General features: G+C 40.2%; 1 protein-coding gene across 1 annotated transcript; it reads right to left on the bottom strand.

Moving 5' to 3' along the window:
* Positions 1-19,456: 19,456 nt before the first annotated feature.
* On the bottom strand, positions 19,457-22,810 carry LOC147422207 (mannose-6-phosphate isomerase 1-like). The gene is made up of 5 exons (XM_086502823.1): positions 21,705-22,810; positions 21,162-21,329; positions 20,842-21,057; positions 20,273-20,539; positions 19,457-20,187 (listed from the first exon to the last, which is right to left on the bottom strand). Exons 1-5 carry the CDS (start codon positions 22,074-22,076, stop codon positions 19,843-19,845), a joined length of 1,368 nt encoding a protein of 455 aa, XP_086358949.1. The 5' UTR covers positions 22,077-22,810; the 3' UTR covers positions 19,457-19,842.
* Between the last annotated feature and the right edge of the window lie 729 nt (positions 22,811-23,539).

The following is a 23,539-nucleotide window of genomic DNA, read 5'->3' on the forward strand; positions in this document are numbered from 1 at the left end:
GGCTTTCACTTTACTCTTGTCTCACAATTATCAAGAGCCTAGACTCTATCTAGTTGCAAGCATTGTAAATACACACGTCTCTCCTACAATACATCATGGTGTTCTTCACCCTCCTCACGCAAGAACATTAAATTTGGAATTTCCACTTCAATGGGCACCAAAGCTTATTTACTATACATCAAGTGGATAGGAGAAAGACCCGTGCTTGTCGTCATTGATGTTCTACAAGCCCACAAATCACACATAAGCTCTTTATCCCATGAATTTGAATCATTTTAGTGAGTATCTTCAAAATATTTTCATTGAACCTCTCATTCAACCCATTCAATTGAGGATGATATGGAGTTATACACTTAATATGTTTGTTTTTCACACGGGAAATCCAACAGCTCTCCATGGTGTCTTGGATCTCTATTTGGTAACATTTCCAAGGGCACACCAAATTTGCAACATATCTCTTCATTAAAAAAAATTACCACATCTTAACTTGTGATTTTCATAACTCTCATTGCCTCTACCCATCTAAACAAGTAATTAGTAACAATCAAGATATAGATTTTACCTCTTTCAATCATAGGCAATGGCCAAAGTGCATCAAAGCCATAGATTTTACCTCTTTCGATCATAGGCGATGACTAAAGTGCATCAAAGGCCCCATTTCACAAATATATCATAAGCCACCATAACATTAAGAAGCTCAAGGCTCAATACTCTTTTACCAATTCTTTGACATGATAAGGAATATTTACACCAATGATGGACATCTCATTGTATGTTGGGTCACTCATATCCTTTCTACAATATACTATGCAACATCACTTTCATGGCAAAATGTCATCCTCTCATGGGGCCTTCATGATTCCCTTCCAAGATTTAGTTCTCTTCAAGGAATACGGTGTAGTACACGATCACTTTCCTTCATGTACAAAAGATCATCTTTAATACATATTTCTAATATTTCCTCATGAAGGTGTACTTCTTAAATAGAAAAGTATCACTTGTTGTCAAATCAACCTCCTTAGATAGAATTTATCATCTGTGATACAAAGTCTTATTTTTCATCATCACTAAGACCTCAATGATCATCTCTTGTGTAGCTTCACGAGACTCCTCATTACGTGACTTGTCAATGTGTTGAATATTCCAAGCCTAAAACCTTTTGAGTAATTGTGTAACTTGCATTTATAATCTCTTCAATCTAAGATTTTGGTTTCTCCAAAATCCCAAAACCTTCTTAACAAAAAGCAATGCATCATCTTTAATATGAAAACGATGAATATGACACTACATACATATTTGCAATCCTTATTAAAGTGCCATAATATGCTGTGCCTTATTACTAATTTTTGCATCAAGCATTACCTTTCTTTTTTATTAAGAATCTATGCGGTCATAAATGACAATACCAGTCGATGCACCCTCATGTCTCTTTCTATGTGAACCATCAAAATACATCAAAAAAGAATTGTCAATTTCAAGTGGCAACATCCTTTTTATATGCACATCCTCTTGTTTGATCAAAAGTGGACTTTCTTGATATGTAAGCAAACATCATAACGTTTCTTGTAAGGTCTCCGACGAACACCATTGTACCATGAAACAATCATAATGAAAAAAGTTACTATTTTTTGTAGTTTTCCAAACTCTGTTGATGCCATGATGTTTAGAATGTCATAAAGCTTCCAAAAGTGAATTAAAATAATTTTTATGGAAATTTTTCAAAATAGTAAGTTTTTGGTCACCCGACCCGTCAATTTTGACCGTCTCAAAAAACTGTACACGTATCCCAAATTTGAAAAAAAATGCATTTTCGGATGTCGAGGGCTGCTAAATATGGCAAGTACCCAAGTTAATACACCTTAGTTAGAGCTTAGTATAGCAAGTTCCGGCATTAAATTCTGATTCGTATTGCCCGTCTTAGGTTAAAATTAAATTTTCCTAAAGTTGTGCGAGGAGGCACCGGGACTCGGGGGCTGTGTGGGAACTGGCTCCATGCCACTACAGACTGAGTTTGGCAGTAAGAGGGCGCCCTCACACACTTACACGGCTCGTGGGCTACTTTCCATGCAAGAGAGAGAGAGAGAGAGAGAGAGAGAGAGAGACTAAGTGAGCTCTTGAGCAGGTTGGGACACTTGGTAAGTATGCAACTAGAGCTGCCATGCATGAAGTGAGTACTCCTCCAAATGCATATAGCAGGCAAATTCAAATTTTTCAGTTTGTGAGCCTATATAAGAGCATGCTCACAAGCACACATATATGCTCACACACACACTAAGTACACACACACACACTCCTACACACACACACACACACACACACACACACACACACACCTTGAGGAGGTGCTGCCGGCGGACATAGTCTTTAGAAGAGGAGCTAGGGAGGAAGGTGCTGCCCATTTCTCATCTCAAGGAGTCCCTTACATCGGAATTTCAAGAGGAATTCAGCCGTAACCTAAGTAATTTTTTTATTTAATTCATGCTTGTTGTAATTCCCTCTCTAATAATCTTTTAAATTCCACATCTAGTATGCATAATCCTAGTCAAAATACTCATTAGATACTCTCTAATTCTTCGTATCCATGATCTATTGCATAAATCTTAATCTAATTAGTAATCATGCAAGCAATTAGTCACTCTTAATCATAGTTTAATGCATGTTTAAGGAATCATCCACTAGTCACCGCCGTTGTGATTAAAAATCAAGTCAGTTTTGAGGTGGGAATGGTCCATTGCATTCTATTACTCCATAATGTGTAAATAATTAAATTAGAATCAATTTCTCATGGATTAGGATTTAATTAGGAGAAATTAATCCATCATTAATCATTAGGAAGGGAGAAATCCTCTGATCTATGCATACAGTAAATCTGCAATTCTCTACTTGCATTAAGGAGTGATTAAGCACGTCTATTTCATCTCTAGTAGAACTGATTAAGTAAAAATCTGAATTTCATAATTATCTAGGCCAAGTAATTAATATTAGGGCCTATTCCCATAGACAAGTATGGTGCTATCAGGATTCTCTATGTCTTGAAGTAAGTCTAACCTCTCGTACAAGGGGATTTGCTTATTGAAACTAATCCGTCATCATGGTTGTATGTTACTCTCGAATGTTAGCTCTCTTTTTTTAAGTTGTCAATTAAGTAGTGAGTAGAAAATGGCCCCGGTAAAGAGAACTCGTTTCGGTGGCTCCCACGACCACGAAGCGGAGACAAGCAACACTAATGGAAAGGGAAAAGCTCCCATGGTCGACCAAGTACTGGCCATCTCATGGAGCAATGACGAGGAAATTGTGGAGGTAGGTCAAGTTTTAATTCAAGTTTGTTAAAGCAACATTGCATTCGATAAGGTAGGATGAAAAACACATTTCCCAATATGTTGGAAATCAACGAAAACCATGGCATTTAAATTAATTGTATTTTATATTCAAGTAGAAAATAATGCTTTCGGAATATACTGTCTGAAGTAGGAAAGATTGGTTGCTAGGGAAACTTTAGCTCAGCTAGCTCATTTTCAATTCCAATGTTGATCTAATCCGAACCCCCTCTTAATCACAGGGGGCAGCTCGCGAAGTTATTCGCAGGAGCTAGAGTTCATGGTTAACACTAGGTTGGTAATGGGACACTTTTATGTCCTGTTAAGTGACCATTTTCCTTGAATTATGTCAAGAGTTTCAAAATGGATTTTGAGGTGCTATCTATCTAGAAAGTTGTCTCATGAGCTGAAAAAAACTTGACATTTTTTTGGAATATCAATTCCATCTTTAACCTTGTCCTTGCACAACATTTCACAACCTAAACTGTGTGAAAAAACGGGTCCTGTTTTTGGCTTTTTTCAACTTTTTGCAACTATACCACTCTAGAATCCATGTTTGCGAGGTCTATAATGCTAGAGAACTATCTTTAGTAGTCCTCAAAATGTCCTGATGCTTCTAGGGAAAAATAAATGTTAAAGTTGTAAGTTATGACCAAATTACAAAAATTGTCAAATCCTGTTTTTTAGCCAATTTTAGCTCTTCTATGATTTTTTTGGTGGCTTTCATGATATCCAAATGTAGTTTTTATTTTCTATGTCCCATATTGTAACATAAATCTAATATTCCTTGAGTTTTGGGGCTCCTAATACCCTATTTTGCATAGTACACAACGATGGTTGATTTTTTCTATTATAGAAGAAAATGAAACATTCTAGTATATCAAGTATAGCTTTTTCAATATTGCTAGTTTCTTGTGACAACTATATGCATTTTGTAGGTAGTAACCATATTTAGTCATAAGGATCAAATTTGTCTAGATATTCAATAGTTTCTATGGGATTCTACAACTCATAATGTTGAACCCAGTTTTTTCATGTTTGTTGTATTTAGCACTTCATCTTTGTCCCCAAGATTCCCCTTGGTAAGAGATGTATTATTCTTTTTACATGCTCTATGGCTCCTTATAAACCTAAAGGACAATAGGGAACTAAGAAAACATGCATATATTATTTGTATTCAGTGTGGCTATAGAAACTTTGATGATAGGCTTGCAGAATGGTAAAAATTCAACTTTTTTGTACATATTTCTTTTGGCAAAACAAAAAATTAGTGAGTGAGAAGCAATCATATGTTCTGATCACCAACCCATTGAAGTTAACTAGGGAATTTATCTCAAGTCCTACAAAAATCCCCTAATCTTATTTTTATACAAAAAAAACGAAAGAAATGACTGTTTTGATGCAAATGTACTGGTCCATCAACTTTGGAGGCTTGGTGTGACCAAAAGATGAGAAATTTTACAAGTCTCTTATTTTTTCCATGTGTAGTAGGCCTTGAACTATAACCTCATGAAAGGATTTTACAAAATGAGTGGATCTACTATGGTTTTGGAGGTTTTTTTCAAAACCCTGAAAGGACACTTTTATGTCCTGTTAGGTTACCAACCTAGTGTTAAGGGCTCTTGAATCCACGACTGCTGGTTAAGCGGTGGACAAGCTAGTTGTATGGGCAACTAGGTGACAATGGGTGGAGTAAACACTCGCTGGGGGATTTCGTGCCTCCAGAGCATTGGAACTTTAAATGAATGAGTTTTTGAGTGAATTTTTACTAGAATTACTGTCTTGGTGCCTCTTTGCAATCCCGGTTGAAGGGCTGTATTAAAGAACTTGTGAATCGGAAAAATAAACAAAGAACTTATATGTTGAACAACCATTGTGGTAGTAATTAGGTAACAAAGGAAGTGTGAGTATGGGGTGGAAAGTGGGGGTTTCTCTCGGGTCGCCAATGCCTATGAGAAGGGTGGTCCCGATTGGTCGGGAACTCTCCGTCCCCATAGTGTTATAAATCGACGCTAGTATTACTCATTGCCCCAAGAGCTGCGAAGCCTCAAGTGTACGTGCCTCGAAAACATGGGAAAAAAGGCACTCGGGACTTTTCTCTTGTTGGAAGGTGGGTCTTAGGATCGCTAGATAAGTTAATCACGCTTCCCCTGCGGGGTGGAACTAGATCTCGATGCTGGTAGGCTCGAACTCGACTCACTTTGTGATGAGAGATCGTCCGCTAGATGAACCATAAACCACTTTGTTTGCTTCCGCTATAGATCTAGTGGCCACCAGGTTTACCATCAGATCCGTCGTTTGAGACGATGGGGTAGGGACCTCACACGTGGTATGAAAGCTAAGGTTAGGCTAGACTGGGAAATAAAGTCGTATTGTTTGAATATTTAAAAGGAACTAAGGGTATATAGGTAGCTGATCCAAATTCCTTGCATTGGTGTTGCAGGAAGATTCCGTGCTAGAATATCGGAAGTTCCAAGTGTTTGAGCTTATTTACAAACAAGCTCGACGATCCCCAATTTACCAATTCAGGCGAGATGCCATGGAGATGCTGCTAAAGGTTCATACACCGCACCCCACTCGCATCGATAGAGGATGGGGGTTCGATTGGACACATGAAGGAGGGGTTTACTACATCAACGCTCGGAAGCTAGGATGCCTGGCTGCCAATTTGAAGAAAATACGTTGGGGAGAAGAATTGAGGGTGGTGCAGATATTCTACTTGATGCATGCACGTACGGACATGACTATCTCTGACAGCACCAATCAAACCCTCAATGAGTGGCTTTTGGAGAAGGTCACTAATGTAATCCCAGCAAACAGAGTTAGAACTTTTGGAGTACCAAAAGAATTATCCCAACTCGACACCATAGTTTACTATACACTCAAAGATGAGTATAGGAACTACTTCATGAATGAAGTAGAGTATCATGTGAACCTGACAACGCAACCTGCTAGGCGTATCTTATAAGCATTCCAAAAGCCATGTAATAAATTGATCATGAGTTATCCTAAACCTTGAGGGGTTTCGATAGTAATAAATCTTCATCAATAAAGTGTTTTTGTCTCTGAGTCTCTGTCTCTTGATAAAGTGGGATCTTGAATTTTATTTAAGTCTTGTGTCTATTTGAAATCCAAGTAATCGTATCAAGAATCTCGTGTAACCCATGTAGGCACCGCTTGCTGCTCTCTACTCGACGACGTAGGAAAAGAAGATCCTTCTTAAGCAAGCCCAACCTCCACTCTTTAAGGGCGAGGGGGCAAATGTGAAAAGAGATGCGGAAGTATGGATGGGGACTATGGACAACTATTTCGAAGCTGCGGGAATCCAACCCGTGAATCAAACCATGCTTGCGATGTTCCTCTTGTCTGGCGATGCCAAGATATAGGGGAAGCAACATTGCAGGGACTTGGATATCAAGGGATCTTCCCAATCATGGGAAGACATCAAGGCTGCTATGATGGAGCGATACTTACCACCCGCTCACAAAGCCTTGAAGATGAATGAGTTTTTCTCACTTCGACAGCTGACTTCTTCCATCGAAGAATACTACTCGAAGTTCGTCACACTTTGGAGATATGCTCCAAGGATGACATTGGAACAGCAAGTAGCACGGTTCTGCCAAGGACTCATCGACCCCTTGAACAAATGACTAGAAGCTCTCAGGCCAGCAATTCTGCAAGATGCCTTGCTAAGGGCCAAACCGTTAGCTAAAGAGATTCAGAGGACTACCCAAGTCACTACTATTTGTCAAAGAGGGCCAGGCCAGAAAACTGGAGTAACAAACCAATCAACCCTGCATACGACCATCATCCGGTAGTAGCTACTATGGCAGCTACCGAGTTTCCCAATAAAAGATGCTTTGAGTGCCAAGAGTATGGACATTACAAAAGCCGATGTCCAAAAAAGATTTCCCAAACATCCGGTGCTAATAATGTATCTCTGAACGTCAACGAGCGAGGTCAACCAAACGGAAGAGGAGGCCGAGGAAGAGGAAACATAGGACAAGGAAGCGGAGCTTTCGCTAATGCCGCAGTGAGACAACCAACTGTGGGTGACGAAGCTGATGAGAGAGCAGCTCTGTATGCTACAATTGCTAATCCTAGTGAGCAATAATTCAAGCACCAGGATCTCATCAAAGTTCAGCAGAATAAGACACATAAAGCTAAAGACTATTCTATTATCAAAGGATGTCTTTACTTTAGACAAAGGATATATGTACCTAAGTAGTTACCTGGGGCGGTCACTTTTTAGAATGTGTATGATATCATGTGAGTTAATCGGAGAGGATTATTAAAAGACCAAAATGTATACATACAGAGGGGGGTGGGGGTTTTTTAAATAGGCTCACAGTGTAAGTATAGTATGGATATTGGGGTATTATTAATTACCTCTTGAACGCACGTGATATAGGGGTCTTTTGATAAGTGACTGCCCCGGGAGTAGTTAGCATAGAGTTTATCCAGAAGTATTGTTGAGATGAGGACATCTCAAATTTTTCACGTTGGGGACGATGTAAGGTCTCCGACCTCGAGCTAAAAGAACACCATTGTACCATGAAACAGTCATAATGAAAACAGTTACTACTTTTAGCAGTTTTTTCAAAATCTGTCGATGCCATGATGTTTAGAATGTCATAAAGCTTCCAAAAGTGAATTAAAATAATTTTTGTGCAAAATTTCCAAAAATAGTAAGTTTTTGGTCACCCGACCCGTCAGTTTTGACCGTCTCGAAAAAATGCACCCATATCCCAAATTTGAAAAAAAAATGCATTTTTGAACGCCGGGGACTGCTAAATATGGTAGGTACCCAGGTTAGTACACCTTAGTTAGAGCTTAGTATAGCAAGTTCCGGCATTAAATTCTGATTCGTATTGCCCGTCTTAGGTTAAAATTAAATTTTCCTAAAGTTATGCGGGGAGGCACCGGGACTCGGGGGCTGTGTGGGAACTGGCTCCAGGCCACTGCAGACTGAGTTTGGCACTAAGAGGCGCCCTCACACACTCACAGGGCTCGTGGGATACTTTCCATGCAAGAGAGAGAGAGAGACTAAGTGAGCTCTTGAGCAGGTTGGGACACTTGGTAAGTATGCAACTAGAGTTGCCATGCATGAAGTGAGTACTCCTCCAGATGCATATAGCAGGAAAATTCGAAGTTTTCAACTTGTGAGCCTATATAAGAGCATGCTCACACACACACAAGCACACATATATGCTCACACACACACTAAGTACACACACACACACTCCTACACACACACACACCTTGAGGAGGTGCTGCCGGCGGACATAGTCTTTCGAAGAGGAGCTAAGGAGGAAGGTGTTGCCCGTTTCTTGTCTCAAGGAGGTCCTTGCATCAAAATTTCGAGAGGAGTTCAGCCGTAACCTCGGAAATTTTCGATTTAATTCATGCTTGTTGTAATTCCCTCTCTAATATCCTCTTAATTCCGCATCTAGTATGCATAATCCTTGTCAAAATATTCATTAGATACTCTCTAATTCTCCGTATCCATGATCTATTGCATAAATATTAATCTAATTAGTAATCATGTAAGCAATTAGTCACTCTTAATCATAGTTTAATGCATGTGTAAGGAATCATCCACTAGTCACCGTTGTGATTAAAAATCAAGTCAGCTTTGAGGTGGGAATGGTCCATTGCATTCTATTACTCCATAATGTGTAAATAATTAAATTAGAATCAATGTCTCATGGATTAGGATTTAATTATGGGAAATTAATCCATCATTAATCATTAGGAAGGGAGAAATCCTCTGATCTATGCATACAGTAAATCTGCAATTCTCTACTTGCATTAAGAAGTGATTAAGCACGTCTATTTCATCTCTAGTAGAACTGATTAAGTAAAAATCTGAATTTCATAATTATCTAGGCCAAGTAATTAACCTTAGGGCCTATTCCCAAGTATGGTGCTATCGGGATTCTCTATGTCTTGAAGTAAGTTTAACCTCTCGTACAAGGGGATTTGCTTATTGAAACTAATCCGTCATCATGGTTGTATGTTACTCTCGAATGTTAGCTCTCTTTTTTCAAGTTGTCAATTAAGTAGTGAGTATAAAATGGCCCCGGTAAAGAGAACGCGTTTCGGTGGTTCCCACGACCGCGAGGCGGGGACAAGCAACACTAATGGAAAGGGGAAAGCTCCCATACTTGACCAAGTACCGGCCATCTCACGGAGCAATGACGAGAAAATTGTGGAGGTAGGTCAAGTTTTAATTCAAGTTTGTTAAAGCAACATTGCATTCGATAAGGTAGGATGAAAAACACATTTCCCAACATGTTGGAAATCAACAAAAACCATGGCATTTAAATTAATTGTATTTTATATTCAAGTAGGAAAGAATGCTTTCAGAATATACTATCTGAAGTAGGAAAGATTGGTTGCTAGGGAAGATTTAGCTCAACTAGTTCATTTTCAATTCCAATGTTGATCTAGTCCGAACCCCCTCATGATCACATGGGGCAACTCGCCAGGTTATTCGCAGGAGCTAGAGTTCGTGGTTAAGGGCTCTCTAATCCACGACTGCTGGTTAAGCGGTGGAAATCCACGACTGCTGGTTAAGCGGTGGACAACCTAGTTGTATGGGCAACTAGGCGACAACGGGTGGAGTAAACACTCGCTGGGGGATTTCATGCCTGCAGAGCATTGGAACTTTAAATGAATGAGTTTTTGTGTGAATTTTTACTAGAATTACTGTTTTGGTACCCCTTGCCAATACTGGTTGAAGGACTGTATTAAAGAACTTGTGAATCGGAAAAATACACAAGAAACTTATATGTTGAATAACCATTGTGGTAGTAATTAGGTAACAAAGGAAGTGTGAGTATGGGGTGGAAAGTGGGGGCTTGGCTCGGGTTGCCAATGCCTATGAGAAGGGTGGTCCCAATTGGTCGGGAACTCTCCGTCCCCATAGTGTTATAAATCGACACTAGTATTTCTCATTGCCCCAAGAGCGGCGAAGCCTCAAGTGTATGTGTCTCTCAAACATGGGGAAAAAGGCACTCGGGACTTCTCTCCTCTTGGAAGGTGGGTATTAGGATCGCTAGATAAGTTAATCACGCTTTCCCTGCGGGGTGGAACTAGATCTCGATGCTAGTAGGCTCGAACTCGACTCACTTCGTGATGAGAGATCGTCTGCTAGATGAACCATAAACCACTTTGTTTGCTTCCACTGTAGATCTAGTGGCCACCAGGTTTACCATCAGATCCGTCGTTTGAGACGATAGGGTGGGGACCTCACATTTCTCTAGTGCTTTCCTCCACTAAAAATGAAAATTGAAGCTCTCTAGCTCAACCACCCACTTCATCACTATCTTTGATATATTCGAGTTGTTGAACAACTAAGGAAGAAGAGAATAACTTGTGAGAAATGTGAAGGGATCATAATTTTATAATAAATTACGAGCTTAATTTCATAATATCCCCTCTCTATAGGCAGCTTCACATTACTTGTATAATGAATTGGGCTCATGTATTGGAACTCCTTTCCCTTTTGCAAAAGCATAGCACCAATAGCATCCTCACCCATGTATGGATTTACATAGAATTTCTTATTCAGATCTGGAGCTTGAATAGTAGGAAGTGCACCCACACCTCTTTGACCTTGTCAAAATCTTTCTCACATTCACAAGCCCACTGCTTGTTGTGAAGGATATTAAAGTTGTGATGCCAAAGAGATAAAGTTGTATAATTATTTAACCTTTTGGATGGAAGTTGCCAGCTATTCTGCATATTTTACGGATGTCAAAATCAATAAAGCTTTAACTTTATCTATATATGCCTCAATTCTATTCTTTGAAACTACATTCCCAAGAAGCCTGGCCCTTTGATGATCTAAATAAAATTTCTTTGGATTCAAGTCTCCTTCATAGTCTTCATATCTTTTGAATGCTATTTGAAGCTTCGTACAATAAACTATTGACACTAAAATCATCAAAAGCCTTTGGGGAGATTCCCAAAAATGGTGAGAAAATCATGTCCACCTTGTTTTCATAAGCCCTTGGGCCATTGGTGAGCCCGAAAGGAATAACACAATAGAAAAAACATCCCCAAGGAGCACTTGATGAATATCTTATTCTCTTTGGTCTTCTGGAGCAATAGCCAATTGAAACTATCATGAATATCCATCACAAACACTATCACACTCATATCTTGTAGCAAAATCCAAAACCTGATCAATGGAAGGCATGGGCAAAGGGTCCTTCTTGGTGAATGCATTCCAGGGCTTTTTTTCAACATAAACTCTCCATTGGCCATCTTTGTTTGGAGTAACCACCACAAAAATCACCCATTCATCATTATCCATTGGATAAATAAAACCTACTTCCAGTAGCTTGTCCACTTCCTCTCAGAGTGTAATCTTTTGATCCTTCCCTAGTATTTTTAATATTTTCCTCATGGTTGTGATATTTTTGTGAGCTCAATCCTCACATTCTCATAGGAGTGAAACCTCTAATCTCTTGATATGATGTAATGAAGAGACTAGGAAACTTCTTCAACATACACATGTACTCCTTCTCACCTATAGTAAGATCTCGGCACATTACTTTTTGGATGATTCCCTACTTTATTGATGTTTCAACTCTAGGTTTCTTCAATTCCTTCAATTGCTCAAAGCAGCTTGAAGTAAATTCATCTTCCAAAACGTGCAAGCTCTATTTTCCTTCTCTGCTTCTAGAAGCACAAAGGACACTATAGCTTTGCTACCAAAACTAGAGCTAGTGTTGCTATCATTAAACTCTAAATCTTCATCATTGGTGGATTGTTCATACTCTTCATCCACACATATCTTCAATCTCCAAAGGTCTCTTGCATGCCATATACAATGTTCTTTTACCTCCTTTCGTGTTATACAGGTAATGGAACTACATCCCTAGTCTTGAACAACACCTATAGCTCATAGCCACGATCTTCCAAGGATAAGAGGAAAATCTCCAGGTCCCAGTAGACATCACACGATAATTCACAGGAGCTTTCACATCAAACGCTTCACTTCTAGATTTTTGATTGAACCTGGACATTTAACTTTTGCATGGTTTGTGAAATGGATCTTAAATCTTGAATCTTTCAACACAAGTTCTTTTTGTGACACACACTTGACCTCCTCCATCAATGTACGACTCTCCCATACCTTGTCAGGCTTATGCCAAGCATCCACCACTGGACATATATGTGAGATCCCACTAGGATATAAAAGTCTCACAGACCCATGCTTAGGCTCCTTCTGAATAGGGTTAACAAGTGACTTCCATTCACTTTTTAGCTTGGGAACCATATTTACAAGTTTTCTAAAGGTTATATGTACTTTCCTTATGATGAGGTCATTTTTAAGACTTATATGTGATTTGTCCTTCTCCCAATGAGAGATCCTTCACTTCAAAATGCCTTTGTGTTTTCCTCTTTCTCTTTGCCTTGGCATCTTCACCCTCCTTCTCTTTCACTTTTGGCTTGCTTGAACGGGCACCACCTACACTTGTGCTTAGTTTCTTGATTGGTATCTATCACATTGTGTTTTAATATAACCAATCTCTTCACAATTGTAATGATCAATATTTTTCCATCATACATTCCATTTCCATATCCACCGTTTCAAATTGCAAGAGTGGCATATTGTTGAATGCCAACCATGGAATTACACCACCTACCAACCATGCCTTGCCAAAGATGCAACCAGTTAACCATATCCAAGGTCACTTAGCATGCCTCGTCTTCACCACAATCAAGGCCACCAAAGCGCGTTAGGAGACTTTGGATACAGAAGACTCTTTTGGTATGCTAGTTTAACCTTTCCACTCGAACTTGTAACCCCCCACCCCACCCCACCCCACCCCCCCCCCCCCCAAAAACAAACCACCACCACAGGAAAAAAAAAAAGTTGGACCTCCAAACACAAAAGTATGAGGGCCCCCTTTTCATGACTTTATCCACCTGTAATAGATTCAACGAGAGAATCGAGCCTCTACATTAATTTTCCACAAAGATCAACATTAGAAAACCTCAAAAATACCTTTCAAAACATGTCAACCCAAGATCAATAGACCCAAGTCTATAAATTTGATTGAATCTAAAATCAAAAGCCTTAAGCATAATTGTTCAAACAAACCACATTATGGATGTTGCTTATGCGCCAACACTTAGAAGAAAAAAAATCTGCATCAACCTCTACTTAATGATAGAAAAACTTGCTTTTATCTTTCTAAAATTATTTGTCAATGTCTTGTAAATTTATGCATTAAAAAACGACCGATCTATAACATCATTTGAAACCTGTGTAAGTTTCACATGTTCCTCATTAAGGCTTATATTTTCCAATAAACAGAGGCAACAATCTATCATATATATTTTGTGACGTCATATATGTCTTTGGTATATTCTAACAAGGGTTAAACTTCATATCTCATAAAAACAACCTCTTAACTAATCTAAATACACTTTGGTTATGGATGACACAACCTATAACCTTTTCTTTTTAGATTGTAACCAACAAAAATAATTCTAATAGCCTTATCATCCATTATTTGCACCACACCAAAGCACAACCCAAGCAACCACACACGTAAGTGACCAATAGACGGCTTCTTGCCATGCCAAACCTCATATATAGCAATGATTTACTAGAACACTTGTTTCTAATATATGCAGCACACATGATAACCTCAAACCAAAATGCATGTGGAAAAGCTTGACTTTTGACCATGCATCATGCCATCTCCATAAGTGGTCTCATTTTTCTCTCAACAATCAAAAATATATGTGACAAAGCTTGGATTTTGATCATTGTCTCAATGCATGATTCTTGAGGGTCAACCGGAAAGAGTCGGGCTTCTAATTGTGAGAGGTACTGTCCCATTTTTTTACAAAGTACAGTCGAGATCGACCCTCGATAATCACCAAAAAACTATAATAAAATCCTCGGTAATGGTAGAATCTCCAACACTGGCACGCACCCAAACAAGTTGAATATTCACTGCCTAACCTCCAACCGATCATGAATCCGATTCTTGCCCATCGCATGCTCAACCCATCGTTGGGTTGCATACATCCTAGATTGGCCCTGATGCAAGCATTGGAATCCATCCCTTTGCACCTAAGCTCATCCAAACCCTTCCCTAGCCACTTTGTCCTCATGAAATCCCGAGGTGATTATCCCAAGTACTTTTCTTTGTAGTCTTCACAAATCAATCCGCTTTTTGTTGTCCACCATCATCGAGAGATCAAATTGTTTGCAACTTTTTAGATTAATTAAAAAGAAGATAAGCTTAAGATTATTTGAGAATTAAGATGAGAAACATATATATTGGAGCTTCAAAACATAATAGCATAAATAGCTCTTGAGTGGTAGAGATATGGAATTTAATTAAGAACTATAGATCTTAATTGAGAGTGAGAGTAGCTTAATCGGCTATAAAAGCTTCAGGATTCAGAGCTATGGAGTTTAGGCTTTAGGCTCTAGACAGAGAGTTCGGAGCTATGAAAGCTTAAGAAATATGGTTAGAGAGATTAGAGCTATGTAAGCTTACATACATGAAGAGAGAAAGAGAGAGCACATCTCTGCTTCCTTTGCTTTTCCTTCTCCCTTCCTCCTTTCTTGCTTCTTCCTACAACTTCCTAAAAAACAACAAATTACAAAAATTTGAATAACTCCCAATCGGTGAAGAATTGGCCTATGCGCGTGAGACGCAAACATGTAAAACTTTTACAAAGAAGGAATTTTCTGCACTCCTCATGTAGTACATATAGTCTCTCTTCCACTTCCCTTTTCACCACTAGCCACATGGCCTTTTACTACTCAACTTGCCTTGCATGTTTTATGAGTCCTTTCCCATATAACTCTCCTTTTGTAGCATCAAATCCTTGCACTTGAGCTTGCACACATGCTTTAATATTTTGGCATACGTCATCATATCTTATCACTACCCAATTAATGTATACATTTCAATCAAGCTTAATTTGAATCTTTTAACCCCCTTTTCCATTGAGCAGAGCGGCACGACACCATACATCATGCCATTTCCATAAGTGTACTCTTAGCAATACCATTTTGCTGAAGAATGTATAACATTGTACATTTTATCCCATGACTCACAAAACATGTCAATATAAGCAAAAATCGTTTAAAGTACATAAACACTTTGGACTTTAAGTAGATACACCAATGCATGTCTTAAGTAATCATCAATAAAATTCACAAAGTACAATTGATACCAAAAGATTAAGTATGTATCAAACCACATAAGTCATTATAAACAACCTCCACCTTGCAAGTAGCCCACACATAATCTTCCTTGGGAATTTAAAATGCTCCATTTTGCCCAAAATATAGCCTATACATGTATTTTTTAATGGTGAATCGGGAGGGAACAACAAAGCAACCATGTTAAATTTTTGCAAACATAGAAATTTTTTTTAAAAATCTAAATGACTAACACATGCATACTAAGTTGTCCATCTAAAACAACCTTCAAATCAGAAGTTGTGCATGCTAAATCTTTTCCACAAATTCTTGTAAGCATTGAGCTTATCCATCCCACAAAACAAAGTTCCAAATGCCACAATAGTATCACAAAAATTGAGATCATGCACATCAAAAAAGTCATCCACAAACTTGACTACACGACCAAGATTGCATACAGTAATTGAAAGAAGGTTCTTCTTGATTCCATGTGCATACAAAGCATCAACAATGTGAAAGCTCTAACACTTGCACAATTTTTAACAGGCTTTGTTGGCACATGTGAGAGCACTCTCACTAGTAATAGTCTCAAGAGAAGTGAACAAGTTCATGATGAGACATAATGAGCTCAATGGAACCACTGTGAAAGTACCACACATGATCCACATATTTTGCAATACATTATGAATAGATGATTCATATTGACACCGTGCGCTAAAAACCCATTCTAAATCTTGAACATCATTTACCAAACCTACATTTGAAGCATATGGAATGGTTGCATTTACTTGTTTCTTAAGAGCCTATTTGGTCTTAAGATTAAGATGTTGCTTGATGAGATGATCATTTTCCTTATATGACATTTCATCTTCCCAATGTGCCTACTCTATAGTAGGAAAAACAACCATTATCCACAAAACTTGCTCTTATATCATTACACTGCACAATATTCCAAACATCCTTTGCAACAAGGAGATATTGCATCATATAAGCCCAAAGTGGGTGGTTGTCCCCATCTAGTTTATTCTCATGAGACTACACGTGGAAAACATCATTCTTGTCACCCATGGTCAGTGACTCCACCTGATGAAAAAATTGCTTGCATAGAGGAAAGCCACACAAACTAAGTCGTGCTACATAGAATAGCCCACATTAAACTATATAAAGTCTCTATTTTGCAAAAATTTGCACCATCAAAAAACTTGCACGAAAGGAGGAAATTATATCATCCACTCAAGATTGCATCGCAATCAGCCAATGTTTTGGATTTTGTGCTTCATCAAATGACTAGTTCTCCATCATTTTACATACTAGATAGAGCCAAAACATAACAATTTGCTACATAAGAGGTATGCTGAAAATTCAAACGACTACAAATAAACAAAGAAACACCATTTTATACATTTATCTTTGTAACTCCTCTTAATGAATATGCCACCTACTATAACAAGAAAGAAGGAGAAAGAGACGGGGGGGGGGGGGGGGGGGGGGGGGGGGGGGGGGGGGGGAGGGCTTCTAACATTTTCTTTTCAAACATAGCCCTTTTGATGATGTTACTATCTACTTCAAGTGTTAGAATGAGATAGTAACATCATCAGAAGTGCTACGTTTGAAAAGTAAATGTCCATTTTGAGCATTAAAGTCTTTCCAACTTCTCTCTCTCTCTCTCTCTCTCTCTCTCTCTCTCTCTCTCTAGTCTCCACGTGGCACACTCATGGGCCCCTTTTACTTTTTGCTCAATGTCTTAGCACCATGCGGTGAATAGGTGTTTCAAACTTAAGCCTTGTGGTTAAACTTTAGCCTTTTGTAATGTATCTGAGAACATTAGTTCTCATTGAGGCATCAATATTGTAGTTTGACATCTCTTGGTCACAACTTATGAGACACTGGTACAACCAAAGTTGGTTCGAGCTAGAAAGTGGTCGATGCCAAGCAGAGGTGGTAGGCAGGTGCAATGCAGAAGGCTAGGGCAGGTACCAATGGTCCTAAGCAGCCCAGTGGCTATGGAAATGTATGCCCAATGTGGTTTTTTAGCACAAAGATGTGTTGCAGAGAGCTATGTAGGGTGATGGCCTTCTGTGCCCAAGATGTGGATTTTATGTGCTAAAATGTGGTCTCCAGTGCGTTTTCCATGTTGGTCCAAACGACTCATTGAACGGAGTTATGCAGAGAGAGATATGCCAGTTTGAAGGTGAAGGTGGTTCCAGATTCCCGATGGGATGGACATGTGCAGCTAGGCCAGAGAAGTGGATGTGGAGTGATAGGGCTAAAGTGCTCAATTTATGGAGCCTGTCGATCTTTGCAGATTGATGATCGGACTCACGATGTGCAAGATATGAGTTGTCAAAGTTTGGATAGGGGCCACGTCTATGCCTGCATCGAAGGATGAACCATCTGGCATTTTTTTTACCTCGACAAAGTTCTGGAAGGTGGAGGACATCATGTGGAGCTAGCACAAATCGACGGCTCATTAATTGGACGCTCGGTTAGCAAGATACAACAGGATGAAGTTGGGGCATTTGGAGATGGAGAGCTTGCAGATGATTTTTTTAAATTTTGGTCACCTCATATCACAGACCCTAGATAGTTTGTCGAATAGTTTCAATAGCCCACTACCTGGCTCTCTCAACTTACAATTCTGCATTAGGGAATCCAAATGCTAGATGAGCAAACAAAAAACAATAATGGCAAAGATAATGCAAGCTGCAAAATGTATGGTTACTATTTTGAACTATTCTCCAAGAGTAGGTTGTTTGGAGAGATGTTATGTAAAGTGATCAAGTCACAAGGCCTACATGTTTAATTTTTGTGATATACAAAAACCACAACTAGACACTTCAAAAGTCCATAGTCTTTGCTTCAAAGGGCTTGGAATAAAATCCTGAATTTAGAAATAAAAGAGCCAAGAACAAGTCTTACTTTCATCACTGAGGCACTCCCTGAATTGACCACCATTCAAGCAAATAATTTATCAAAAGAGCTAAGAATGGCCCCTGTTGGTCTTGCATTCGAGAAGTAACCTACATTGCATAACCAGCTATGCTCACATCGCATTAATGGGCACTATGCTCGACTGCTAGAAGGCCTTTGTCCTCAAGCACAATTGAATTTTTATACCCATGCATTTCAAAGCAGTCTTTTTATTAGGCATGCTTTTAATAGAAAAGAAAAGAGTCCGAGAGATTCTTGGTTTAGTACCATTGTTCATACCACAAACTCACAACTAACTCCTCTACTGATAATGGTGACACTAGCCATGAGAATATAATACATAAGGCTCTATGAAAAGGGTGTGACATCCCAAAAGCCTATATAAGGTTGGGTTCAGACTGCGCCGGCGGAAGAAAGTAGTCTTCGCAAATCTGCCGCCGCCTAGTGCGAACAGTGTGAAGGCGGAACAATGAAAAAGCAAAGGGGGCTGAGAGAGGCCATCAACTCTTCGGCGAGGGGTCGGAAGAAAAATGGGGGGCCCCGCAGGAAGAGTGCCTCAACTTCAACCAATCAACTTTTGCCATGGAGCATTGACGCCCCTTCGCAGTTTTCTTCCTCCGCCTAGACTGAACCCACCCTAAGTTGTCTACCACTCTTGACACTAAAATGCCCTTTCCTTCGGTCTTTTCTTTTGTTCGTGTTTCAAATTTCAACTGTAAAATTCTGGCCTATCATAATGTAAGTCACTTTTTGTGTGGAATCACTACCACACAAATGTGTGCCGCGGTCAAGTTATACGCTTCGAACCCCACACCTTTGGGGGTGGTTGACATTGGTTCTAACCCTTATTAGACCAAAGAACAACTTGAAACTCTGAACAATACCAGCTACAAAAGAGACTTAATGGTTCAGTTTTCTTATCCCACTAAATCTGAGGAGCAAACAAAAATTCTCAAAAATAGGATTGCGCAATGCACACCCCAAGACGAATAGTTTTTTTCAATTTCAGCTCAGACCGTCAACCAAAAACCAACCATCAAAATTATGTTCCAGATAATAATCTCTGTCTCAATGCTTTCCTCTTACACAAATCATTGTTAACCACCTCGGAGGCATTGCATCTTCAATTTAGCTCTTCTGGGCTACTAATCCCACATAGCCAAGCCATTACAAGCAATTAAAAGATTTTTTCCTCTTAAGTGTGGTGCCAAGAGATTTACTCACGTGCATCAGCGACGGGGAAAGAGGGAGGGGGGGGGGGGGGTAAAGAGATCAGTAAAAAAGAATAAGAGACTTCAAACAGAAAGAGCACTAAGAGCACTTTCCTGAAGTGTGCAACTTATTCTACAGATAAGCCTCAGCAGCATACTGAGTAAAAGAATAAAATATGAGCAACTATGCATTTTAGGCATCGAACAACGCACTGTTTACGCCAGCTCTGTAGAGACGCAAAGAGCCCACATTCGGACTGCCTTCAGAGCCAGAGGCTATGTCAAGTCTGATTCCTGCTGGTATAAAGTACGTGTCGCCTCTCTTCAAATCCGTGGTGTACTTATTCGCACCAAAAGCTTGCTTCATTATGCCTTCACCCCCCAAGACTAAGAGGACTGAGGGCCCTGGAATGGGCAGAAGCGACAGAGAATGCCCATCCGGTACAACACTTGCATCTACCTCAAACTCCTCAAACGGAGGAGCGTAGCGCTTTGTATATGGATAAACAGGCACTCCACTCAAAACTTTGGGAGCTCCCTAAGCATAAACAACTTGAAAAAATCACAACCAAATCCATGAAAAATAAGAAAATGACATTTAATAAAGAAGGGTCGAGCAATACCTGGTTGTAAGACAGCATGGCGCAAAGAGTCTGTGTATCCCTATACTTGGGTGTCAAGCCCGCACGTACCACATTATCAGAGGTAGCCATACATTCCACACACTCCCCAGCAATGTATGCATGTGGCTCATTTGCATCCAGGTATAAAGCCTCTCCTGGAGCCAAGCATACATAATTCAACAGAAAGGCAGACAAAACACCGACATCGCCAGGATACTGTTCTGAAAGCCGCAGCACAAGCTGCTCCTTCACAGTAAGCGCTCTTTTCTGTGCCATATAAACCATAAGCTTTTAGAATCTACACAGAAACTTGGAGGGTTCACTGAATGTAAACCCTCCATTTCACATGCGCTCAAGGGCTAATTTAAAACCCCCAATATCTGCAGATTTTCCATGAAGTGGACACCCTTTTCTAGTTCAATTTGTGTATGTGTATGTTCCCTTTGATCGGTACCCTTTTGTATGTTAAAAATATGTACAAATTCGGCTAAATGAGCCCTAACATGCTATATTTACATATTTGTGCGCGAATCCCCAAAAGGACAGTCTTCATGATGCATAACACTAACCTGTTTTTCTTCGAGAAGTCTCAATATGATTCTGTAGAGAGCACCCTTAATTTCATCCTGACTTGCTGACATCAATGTCGTGAATGCTGCCCTCAAGGGAACCTTTGCCACTTCTTTGCTCAAATGGCACAAGGAGATACTCATAAGAGCTTTGGCCACAGACTCTCCAAAGAGAGAATGAAGCTCTGGAACTTCTTCAATAACCTGTTTAGTTTCCTAGCAGAAAATAATAGTCCACAAAGTTAGCATGAGTTAAAGAAACAAATTACAAGGAAAGCGCAGACTGCATTGCGAGTATGGTAGGATGCTAATATACATACTTGAGGGCTCACAAAGCCACAGAGGGCCTCAAAAGAAGAAATTGCCAATGCCATCTCGGGCTTGTGGTTTGCGTCCTTGTAAATGTTTGGTTGAAGTTGATGCAACTGCTTTGCAAGCTTCTTATCAGGATGAGCTTGTATGGACAATGCCTTTGACACCGATAGGACCTAACAAAATACAGTAGTGTCGCTTGCATGATAAATTTCTTCTGAATGAAAGATATAATACCAGGAAAAAGACCTTGCATGTGCAAGCAAGCACTAATGTAAGCTTCAAGCGCGCATAGACCTTGATGTATACACAAAAACTGTTTTGCATACAGCACCGCCTCTTACAATTTAACATATTCGTAGCTATTACATGAGCCTCATCCTCCAAAGTATCAATAGACATCTATTTACATTGGTGCATATAGATGTGCCCAATCTCCCACCAGACTATGATTTCACATTCATAAAACTAACAAACTGTAAGGGTGGGCCAACAGTTCTCATGGCAAAGCATGTAAAATGCATATGAATCGCTGGAGAAATAAAATGTACCTTAAACAGAAAAGGCAAGTCTGCTCCCCATCTCTGTAAAACTTTCTCTCCTAACGCGTATGGGTTTTTGACAAGCCAATCTTTGAGCGACATGACGTCAGGATAATGCATTTCAGTACTATCAACAGCATCCTCACAATCCTCGTTGGCATCATCAAGAAATGCAACATTAGAAGGCCCTGATTCATGTGTACCAACCCAGAGCTCTGCATACGGTGTCTCTTCATCCAGCACAGCATTTGATTGTAGAGCATACAAGCGGCCCACTTCACTTTGATTTCCTTTCAAGCCCCAGTCATAATTCTGCACCTTGCAGTGCAGTCTCAAAGCCCGACGTCTTCTTTCAGCTGCACTAGGCTTGACCAGTGTCATCTTCGACAACGGGCGGATACCAAACGGGTCAAAAGTGTGTTTGAAGAGAGGCAATTACAGCAAGAAAGGCTCCAGCTCTGCTTTTAAATGTGACCCAAACAACGATAGATAGAAAAATGCGAGTGAGTACATGCAGAGGACATCAACAAGGTGATCTGTCTTGCATGTACTCAGAAACGCACAATGCTCAGGCGTTTTGCGTGAAAAGAAAGCAAGCAATGTGGAGTGGCGAAGGGGCGATCAAGGAGAAAAGTAGGCCCCCAGAAAGCCTCACTCTCGCTAGATCGCCCAGGAAGAGCACAGAGCTTGTGACCAGGAGAGTGCTTATATGAAGCAATGTGTGTGTGTGTGTGTGTGTGTGTGTGTGTGTGTGTGTGTGTGTGTGTGAGAGAGAGAGAGAGAGAGAGAGAGAGAGAGCGAGAGAGAGAGAACCGATCTCGATCAAAGCGGTCGGTAAACTATTGTTGTCGCTATCTGCTCAAGAGAGGGGTCCGTGAAGGCCGTCCAAAAATGCTGCCTGCGCCTGCGCCCAATGGCTTTCCAGGGCTTAAACTCATGAGAAGCTGCATGTGATGAAGACGGATGCTCCCTGTGTGTGTCGGGCGTTTGCTATCGGAGTGACAAGCCACAACCGAACGGTGATTCAATGGACAACATACTTGCTCGTATGGGGAAGGTGTCCTGTGGAGAGGACCATTTCTTGTCTCAAGACGCTCTTCTCCAACTGTAATGACCATTGACCACCCTCCTTCCCAAACTACCTGGTGCCTTGCCTACCGCTAGAATCTCTCAATGAACACAAGTCTAAAAGCATCTATCAACCGTATATCCTCTCTTTATCTCGGCCCATCGTGTAGGGGCATGGATCTACCCATGACTAAGTAACACATAGCATTAATTTTGTTTTGGGGGAGGGTCGTCAAAATCTAAAGGCGGCCACGAATCAAACCTCCTTAATCCGGACATTGTCTCTTGGTTTACAATAAAAAGTTATAAAAGTGAGAAGGGATACAACATGCGTGTGCAGTCCATGCGTCACAAATCTTGGATTGCGAGGTTGTGGGTTCAAAACTAGGTGGTGTGGGCCTATTTTTTTGCGATTTTCGTGCTGCCCAGGTTCAGCCTGCCTCAAGATCCCGCCTCCGATGTTCAAACCGTCAACCCTCCCCCCCCCCTTAATGCTATATGTTGCTTAGTGTTGTGGATGGACCTATGCTGGGATGATTTTCGTGCTGCCCAGGTTCAGCCTGCCTCAATATCCCGCCTCCGATGTTCAAACCGTCAATCCCCCCCTTAATGCTATATGTTGCTTAGTGTTGTGGATGGACCTATGCTGGGATGATTAAGCACCCTAGATCGCAAGCAAAGCAAACTGTTACAAAATGTAAACCTCAAAGGATTGAACTCACAATCTTAATGATGAGAGCCACGTGCCCTAACCACATCGCCCACGCAAGTCATTT

Source organism: Adiantum capillus-veneris, chromosome 27, assembly GCF_014529385.1.
Source record: "Adiantum capillus-veneris isolate H3 chromosome 27, ASM1452938v2, whole genome shotgun sequence".
Taxonomy (NCBI): Eukaryota; Viridiplantae; Streptophyta; class Polypodiopsida; order Polypodiales; family Pteridaceae; genus Adiantum; species Adiantum capillus-veneris.

Excerpts from the sequence above, each read along its gene's own strand:
- LOC147422207 (XM_086502823.1), bottom strand. The coding sequence starts at position 22,076 with ATGACACTGGTCAAGCCTAGTGCAGCTGAAAGAAGACGTCGGGCTTTG. Across the intron at positions 21,058-21,161 it reads GTGGCTTTGTGAGCCCTCAA|GAAACTAAACAGGTTATTGA; the intron begins GTATGTATATTA and ends ATTTTCTGCTAG. Across the intron at positions 20,540-20,841 it reads GACTTCTCGAAGAAAAACAG|AAAAGAGCGCTTACTGTGAA; the intron begins GTTAGTGTTATG and ends TATATGGCACAG.